The sequence below is a fragment of the Populus trichocarpa genome, chromosome 16 (assembly GCF_000002775.5).
Source record: "Populus trichocarpa isolate Nisqually-1 chromosome 16, P.trichocarpa_v4.1, whole genome shotgun sequence".
Lineage (NCBI taxonomy): Eukaryota > Viridiplantae > Streptophyta > Magnoliopsida > Malpighiales > Salicaceae > Populus > Populus trichocarpa.
In genome coordinates, this window is record NC_037300.2 from 3,126,679 (window position 1) to 3,135,419 (window position 8,741).

Genomic DNA, 8,741 nt, shown 5'->3' on the forward strand with positions numbered 1-8,741 from the left:
TTAATTTTAAAAAATAAAATTAAAAAAAATAACATTTGATTAAAAAAATAAAGTTAACTCGATTCAACTAAGCAAAATCATGATGAAAGTCGTGCATATCATTAGATTCAATAAATTTTTTAACTCGAAGATTAATTTTCATTTAATTATACAACAATAAAACAAAGATATTTGTTTTTTATATGAAACAATATATTTTTTTAAAAGTAAAGAAACCATTGATAGGCACATCGGGTCAAGATAACAAAGTTAGATTATTGATGACAAAAGGTGAAAATGCATTCTTTTAGGTTTGAGTTAAAAATGATGTGGATTAACCTAATATTCGGATAATGGACTTAATTAGATTCAATAATTTGTTTTATCAATTTTTTTAAACAAAATATAAAATAGCAAAATAAAAAAATCCAAAAAGAGATTAGCTGTGTGGGTCTGGCATTAAAAAAACAACTCAGGTGCGTTGGCCTTCTAGCCCTACCCATTCGCCTAAGCCTATCTTATTTTTTTATTTCTTAAAGGGGTGAATGACACATTTTTTTTTTTAAAAGACAACAGATGATGTGTAGTTTGCTTTTTGCAGATTCCAGCGACAAGGGTCGCAGGAAAATTCAAGATTTGGTTTTTTCGATTAAAAACCCATTTCAATCTATTTTTGACCCAAATCACTCATAAAACACTCTAAACAACTTGATAAACCTATTCATGACCACAAAAATCTCAAAAAACAGTTTAAAAAACCGAAATCAACTCAACCAAAACTATTCTTGCGGCCATATCTACCTCCTCAGGCAAGGAGAAGGAAAAAAACATTTAGTCAAACTCTCCTCATGAAATGAAACTCAATAACATAAAAATCAACCTTGGAATCCAGCGAATCTCTCTCTCCTCTCACAAAAAAATTGAAAAAATAAGGGAAATAAAATTTGGTACTAAAATTGAATTTCAAAAAACTAAAGGTACCGATTACCTAATAGCTAAAAAAGTTGGGGACTAAAATGAACTTTTAAAATGAAATTCTAAGACATCATCTATTTTACTTTCTCTTTTCACTTTAGTCCTTCATCTTTCAATTCAACTCTCTTCTAATAAAAAATATGCAATTAAATACTAATTTATGCTCAAAAGAGCTCAATTGTGCCAAAATAATAATAATAATTCAAGAATCAAAATAATTTTTTTAAAAAAATTAACTAATTAAATTTATAGTGATTTGTGAGAGAATAAACCGTTAAAAAATTACAATGAATTACCCACAGGGAGAATAAGGAGGATAACACAAACGAAGGACCCAGTCCCTGTCTATCCATGGTTGAGGACTGGGCCTCCCTAGCTAGCATATGGCTACCCTATTTGAGTCTCTAAGGTAGCGAATTGCACAGCTCTACCTCAACAAGCTTCTCAAGGGATATCCATGTCCCTCCCACGTCTCTATTAGTCCACTCTTGAGATCATCCATGGCTAAGCATATCCAGCTCCTTGGAATTTGCCTCGTCGGAGAGGAGGAAGGCAGCCAACCAATGTCTGCAACGTGACCTTTATATAGGGCCAGCCCCCAATCGCGTGCAAAGTGGACACACACTATCCCGTTATCTTGTTCACCACTTGCCACATGACATGTCAACCACTGAAATTGCGTCCCTGGATTAATGGACCTTCAATTTAAAAGATACTTCAAAACATATGTGCCTGTCTCAATCTGATTAAAGTATACACAAGACGTTATACAAACATGTTACACAGGTAAGAGAACTAATACTTGTGATTTCTATCTTGGACATGTGTCTTGATTTAGCTGAAAATTGGCACCAAATTGCCGAAAGTGTAAACATGCATATCCAATTAACTGGATGGTGTTTAAAATCCTCTTACATGCACAAACACTCCTGCTTCTCGCATAAATTAGTAAATAGTGATCCAGCCTATGAAGAATGGTTGATATTGATGACCATAGATCTCATTCCCAGCAACATCTAAATAATAGATTTGAATGATTAGGCGCCTTCCCTTTTTGACTCGATCCTCTCCAAAAAGCACCATTACATATGACCGAAAAGGACAACCATTTGTGAAAATGAAAAAGAATTATATCAAACTCACTCGATTGTGAGCAAGCTCACGTGCAAGAGCAATATGCAAAGTGCAACTTGCAGATATTGAACAAGTTTGCATAAGTGCCTCTTGCACTAGCAACATCTAGTGGTCGTCTTCGTTTATTCCAGGGCAGTTGGATTGGAGGGCTTCCACTGTTTCGTACTGAAACAAACATCATGTGCATGTATAAACAGTCAGAAGAGCAAGAGAAGAGGTTAGTGCCACACACTGGCGTCTTTCAAAATGTGCAAAAAACATAAGTGCGCAGCCATCATTTTTTAATACTTCAGGTTCAGTGTGGATGTGGGATAACTAAAAATGACACACACAGCTTACCTGAAAGCCACAAAACGGGCAGTATTGATATTCATCTCTCAGTTTCATCAACAGTTCTTGCAAATCCTGCATCCAAATAAGAGCTTCATTCCATGCTCCAGAAGAAATCAAAGATAATACTTCTCGAAGTAAAGAAGATTGAACAAAATTATTAATGAAGAATTGTGAACGATATAGTTGGCAGTTGCTCTACTTCAAGGCTGGATTATTTATAATTTGTAGTCATATTGTATATAACCATATATTTGTTTCCTAGATAAGCTGCATTTATGGTCAGCTCTATGCATCCTATCAATCCCGTTAGTCAAAGCACAGAAATTTCAAAATTTGACTCATCCAAGCAAATCCCAAAGGTAGACATAAATAATCTATACAAGACTGCACCAGATTTCCATATACATGTACCTTAAGGAAAAGATAAAAAAAAGAAGCACAAACCAACTCTCAAATTGACAACTAAAAACTGTACATTGTGTGTGGAAAGTAAAAGAAAAGAGGATTCCCCAGAGTATCAAAAGGCTGGGGAAAACAATTTTGTAGATGATGCTCTGGTCTTGAGAGAGAAAAAGCAATCAAAGATCATCTGGCCAGCATTTTCTGGAGTTTTTATATACATTTCCTAAGCCAAAAAGCAATCAATTATTATAACATTTGCGCCCCAAAAAAAAAAAAAAGAATCAATTATTTGTAACAAGGTACTTTAGTAACATCAAAGGAGGTGCACATACAAGCTTAAACAACATAGATTCTTCATAAGACATTTATATCATCGTCGACACTTTTTCTAGGTTACTGGTTAAATGCTGGGAGAAGTTAACAACCTAGCACCTATTACACCTAAAATGTGAATGTAGTTGGTGTTCAAGGCAAAACACAATAAAAATGACTATCCATCACGGCATTTTCCTTGATATGAGAATCTGAGAAGGACAAGTAAAAAGAAAAGGTCGAACCACAAAAAGTTCTTCCTAACAACAGCCCAACTGGCATTCAAATGCCGATAAAATAACTTGAACCCAGAAAAATAAATCATGGAAATCAAAATTTGGTAACTGGTTCATAAATAATTTAATCGCAAAGGAATTAACAAAACACCAGAACATTAATATACAATAGCTACAGCTACAGCTAAACCTTGTGGCTACAAAGACATTTGGCAAGTTAACACCAAAATGCATGTATGCCAATATCAAATAACATGAACTATATGAGCTCAGGTTAAACACATTCCTCAACTAAATGCAATCCCACTTAATTTACTAAAAAGCATAACTAACTAAACGAATGTTAAGTGCCGACAATGATTTTAGAAAATCTACCTCTTCTGTTATCTCTTCCTCTTCCTCCTCATCCTGTTCACCATCCTCTTCATCTTCATTCTTCTTTGGTTCCACAACTTCTTTGTTCTCCAATTGATCAAGAGCTGCTTTTGCTTTCATAAAATTTACTACAACTCTCCGACTTCGCCATTGAGACTTTTGCCTTGACCCAAACTCTTCCATTAACTCGCTCTCCTTCATTCTGTTCCTTTCTGCCTCAATCTCTTCTCTCTTCCTCTTCTCCTTATGCGGTTCCTCTCTTCCAATCCCTACTCGTGTCCGCCGAATCTGAATCCCCACTGGCTCAGCTCTTCCTGAACCCTCCTTACCAAGGGCTGAACCAGGGGTGTAACCCATTTGCTTTAACAACTTAAACCCAATGTTAGATGGAGGAATTGGAGCTTCTATTCTTGCCATGGTTTGCTCATCCTCCTCTTGTTGCTTTTTCTCCCTTTCAAGTCTTCGTTGTTCTTGCCAGCTAATGTTTTTGGACTTCTTATTGAATGATTGAAAAGTTGGTGTTTCCTTGTTGACGGTCTGCACAAATGATCACAATCTCACCAAAAAACCACAAATTAAAAACATGAGTTAAAATATAGAACACTATTAGCTTGTAACTTTTCACTTCCAACACATAATATGCTTGGGAAATATATAACTGAGAAAGTTACAAGCATATTCTTTGAAAAACACTCCCCATAAATATATAGTTCCAGTTACATAAATAAAGCCCATGTACTTTCCTAAACAAAACCACAAGAACACACTTACACCCCTTTTTAGATGCAAAAACTACATTAACATAGCTATCTAAGTAAAGTTCTTTACCTTTATTTTTTTCTATATCACTCCTTCCACTAGAAAAAGAAAGCTTTACCATATAAATCTTCAACCAACAGTGCTTTGAATCAATTCAAGTTTCTAACAGGATAATCAAATTGCATTAGGGTTTTTTTTTTTAATCATACAATGAAATACAAAAATGCCTATTCTGAATATAAAAAATCTCTACCAAAGCCTTGATACGATAAATTTTAAAAATTTTCTTAAATTTGTTTCTAGAATGATAATATAAAATAAATGCTTTAGAGACTTCATTATTACAAGGAAACAACCAGATACTGACCTTTTTGGCAGAGGATTTTGAAGGGTTTGTTGTTTCAGGAGGAAGAAACTGAGACAGGTCTCCCATGTAATCGTCTCCATCTGCTTCTTCATGCTGTTTTGGTTCACTGTCTCTTTGCTTCTCTGTTGATTCTGCCATTCTTTGTTGATACACAGTTACAGGGAGCTCAAAACACCATTTTTCGAGGAACTATATGGGCCAATTTTGGGCCCATAAAAAGACTTTTTGGCAGCCCAATTCCCAAAGAGCCCAAAAAGAGTGCTGCTTGATGCCACGTGTACTCAACAGCCATAACTGTCTTTGGCTGAAGTGGCTGATCTCAGTTATACACACATATGTCACGTGACCAATCACCTTCTTTATGACTCCCTCTCTCGCAGCAGTAAACAGAAAGTATGAAACCGCTCCAAATTCTCTCCCTCTCGGTCATGTTAGAGTTTTCTGCTCTGTTTGGTCACTGAGAAAACAAAAAAGGAAAAGGAAACTAAGAATCTTTCCTTCATTTTTTAATTTGTTAGTCTTTGTAGTATCCGAGCTTTAAATTCATCTTCATTTTCTCGGGAACCAAACAGGAGCCAGAGAAAAATTTGTAAAGATTTGAGTGCTTCCTGTTTGTTTATAGGCGAAAGAAAGTGATGAAGTGTGGTTTCTTGGAGCTACAATGCCGAACCAGAGGCTGCACTCATGTTTTACAGTGATTGTGTTCTTGGCGATTCTTGCTTTGCAAGCTTGTGCTTCTACTAATCCTCCTGATGGTAAATCCTGTCAATTTCATTGTTAATCTTTCCTTTTTTAGTGATCTAATGAGTGTTCTTGTGTGGTTTGTGAGAATGTTGTTTTTCGTTTTTCTGGACATAATTCACAGGAATGCATGTTCTTTCTCGTCTGTTTGGATGATAAGAAAATGCAGGGATTTAAGGGCAGGATTTGTAATCAGAACTATTATTTAGTGACTCATCAACAGGGAATAAATTTTTCTTTTTATGCTTTTTAATTCTTTGGAAGAATAAGAGGATAGACTCCAGATTCAATTAAGAGTTTAATGTCATTTTCTTAAAAAAATAAAGATCTTAATTCAATTTTCTTTTCTTCTTCTTGGTTTTCTCAGAAACCAAACAGAAGGTCAGATCTACATTCACATTTTTAGCTTCCTTTCCTTTTAGCGGGAAAATGCAAGGGAGAAAATTGGCGGGGAAAATAAGAGAATAGGATGCGATTCACTATAATCTCGACGTTTCCCGTTATTTTTAGGCAATCATCTAGTGTTTTAAATTAATTCTAAATAGTGATGATTTGGGCTTAATTGCATCATTTTGACTCGTTTTTATGTGTTTGTTTATCACCCAATAAACTATCGACTGATTATCCTGGATAAATAATCACAAAGTTTTATTCTATTTTAAAGTGATTTTGTAGAACCTTATGATTTCAGTTGGTTGAACATTGCTAATATTTACATTACTGTTCTCGAAAGAACATGATGATACTGTTTGGTAAGCACAATAATGTGATTTTATCTTCTAACATTAAATTTAATACAGTCATTCATAGCACTTCAAGATCTATACAAGGCAGGAGTAACCCCCCCCCAGCTAAAGGGAGATCCATGTAGGGAATCATGGACTGGAGAGTCAGGAATATGTAATTTTTTTTCCTCTGCGTTACTCTCAGGAATATCCAAAGCAATCACTTTAGTGGTGTAGTTCCAACACAATTTCAGCTAATTCCCAATCTATGGTGAGTTTGGAAGATTTCAGCTTCTAGCTAATAATGCATCAATTTCCTTCCCTTATCTACCTTTTAGTAGGATTGACGGAAATCGGTTCTATGAAGGGGCAAATTATCCTGCCTGGAAACTTCCTTTGGATAATGGATCCATTTGGAAAAATTGTAATGGTCCCTCATCGACCGAGTCAAGTGCCATTGAGAATTATCTCAAGGTAAAAAGGACACAAGAAGAAAAGACTGGGCCCTGGTGGAAAAGTAAGATTGTTAAAATGAAGGTAAGTGCGTGACTAATCTTCTCAGTTTTTTCGTTGTCACACAACATTGTAGGATACTACTGCAACAGTAGGCTGATAACGTGAAAAGTTTCTGCATGTTTCTTTGACTTGTAAATGTTTCAAGGAGACTTCTTTTAGAGAAACTTGAACCGTTGTTTGTCAGAAACGTTTTTACAAGAGAATCTGTGAGCTTCGGGTTTCTTTCTTTCTCAAATCCCTTGTATGTTTGCTGTTTTCATGTCATTCAAACTGCATCAAATGCATCTCTAGTCAAGTTAACCATTTATGTAAGTGGTAGTGGACGAAGAAGGGCTCATTCAATGTTGACCACTGATACAAACAGGCTTTTGAAAGTGCTATTGGTGACACTGGCTATATTGCTCCTGAACATGAGGAACCAGTAACTGACAACACAAAGGGTGACATTTATGCGTTTGGAGTGTTGCTTTTGGAGCTATTAACAGGAAGGAGGGGGCCTTTTGATAGGTCGACTTTATCCCCCCTGCCTCAACCAAATTGTCGAATAATATTCTGATATACTTGGTGCTTATTTGCTAAGAATTCTGTCTCTAACACAGCTCAAGACCGAGAAAAGAGCAATCTTTGGTGAAAGGGGCTTCATCTCGGCTGCATGACAATGAGTTTAATTCAGATGGTTGGTCCAGGCATAAAGAACAGTCTCCTCCAAGACCCTCTCTCGGTTAATTTGCAGATGTCGTCTCACTGTGCATTCAGGTATTGGCACAAACATTTGTAAACAATTTCATCCGACAGTAAATTAGAAAAGTTGGATTTATGCGATTATTCATTGAGGTTTTCTTTTTTTTTCCCCTGAAAATTGAACAGTCTGAGAAGTTCTTCCGCCCACCTATGTCTGAAATTGTTTCATCACTGACAAGTCTGCGGCAAAAATTCACTGCTGCAAAAAGTGGTGCAATGGAAGGTGCTGAAGTTGACCATTTTGAGAGGTCTTTCCGTTCAACTAATACCCGCTTCATAACCTCACCAACACCAAGTTACATTTCGGTTTGACTTTTGCAATCGGTCAGCTGATTCAGGAAATGATTTACTGTCAGAAGCATTGTACGAGCATGATATTTGCAATTCCAGTTAACTGCTTTTAGTACAAGATCCTTAGCAATCAAGCAATTGCTGCATGGCTTTCCATTACATGTAATATCAGTGTTAGCATAAGGAATTAACCTCTCTGATTCATGTACTGTGATTTACGGAGTTTATTTTCCAACATTAGACCTCTCTAACCTTTAAATGTCTGAAAGTAACAGCCCGAAGCCAATCGGAAGCTAAAAAGAACCCTATTTGGATTACTGGAGCTCAAAACTACCGTTCCCCCAAAATCCTCCTTGGGTCGGCTTACAGTTGAAATCAATGTTTTTTTGTTTCTACATCATTAACTATTTTTTCTTATCATTTCAAAGTTTCTTTTCTTGTCAATATTATATAATTTTTATCAACTTGAATGGTCGGAAAACTAAAATACTTATTACTGTATTTATCTTATCTCTTTTACAAATACTTCAATTGTCAATGCTTTTTTCTTTCTCTACATCATTAACTGTCTTTTCTTTATCATTTTCTTCTCTCTAGTTTAAAGTTTAATTTTTGTCAATATATTATCTAATATTTTCCTCATATTTTTATATATATATATTTTTTTTGTTTTCTTACCATCCCAAATTATAAGTGGGTTTTTTTTTAATCATAATTTTTTTAGATTTCTGCATACGCGTGTCTGGTGCTTTCAAGATTTCGTTAATAATCTCATCAGATAGAAGAATTCTGTTCGTAATTTCATCCCTTTGACTTGCTATATATTGTGTCGGATCGTTCATCTCAATCCTTGAA

The 8,741-nt window shown here is 35.4% G+C and overlaps 1 protein-coding gene and 1 long non-coding RNA gene across 7 annotated transcripts; one reads left to right on the forward strand and one right to left on the reverse strand.

Annotated features, from left to right (window-relative positions):
• Window positions 1-1,080: 1,080 nt before the first annotated feature.
• On the reverse strand, window positions 1,081-5,049 carry LOC7468943 (uncharacterized). 5 transcript variants are annotated; one of them, XR_008057593.1, is made up of 5 exons: window positions 4,873-5,049; window positions 3,747-4,283; window positions 2,428-2,493; window positions 2,098-2,253; window positions 1,081-1,624 (listed from the first exon to the last, which is right to left on the reverse strand). XR_008057593.1 is itself a non-coding variant. In XM_002323254.4 (4 exons), exons 1-4 carry the CDS (start codon window positions 5,008-5,010, stop codon window positions 2,194-2,196), a joined length of 801 nt encoding a protein of 266 aa, XP_002323290.3. In that variant the 5' UTR covers window positions 5,011-5,049; the 3' UTR covers window positions 1,621-2,193. The 5 variants fall into 5 exon arrangements, 1 of the variants encoding a protein (XP_002323290.3); XR_002978332.2 differs by having other exon boundaries at window positions 1,081-1,638; XR_002978331.2 differs by having other exon boundaries at window positions 1,224-1,652.
• Window positions 5,050-5,222: 173 nt separating this feature from the next.
• Window positions 5,223-8,184, forward strand: LOC7483987 (uncharacterized). 2 transcript variants are annotated; one of them, XR_002978334.2, is made up of 6 exons: window positions 5,223-5,627; window positions 6,414-6,609; window positions 6,706-6,875; window positions 7,219-7,361; window positions 7,454-7,610; window positions 7,722-8,184. It is a non-coding gene; the product is annotated as an uncharacterized LOC7483987 (long non-coding RNA). The 2 variants fall into 2 exon arrangements; XR_002978333.2 differs by having other exon boundaries at window positions 7,219-7,610.
• The last annotated feature ends 557 nt before the right edge of the window (window positions 8,185-8,741 follow it).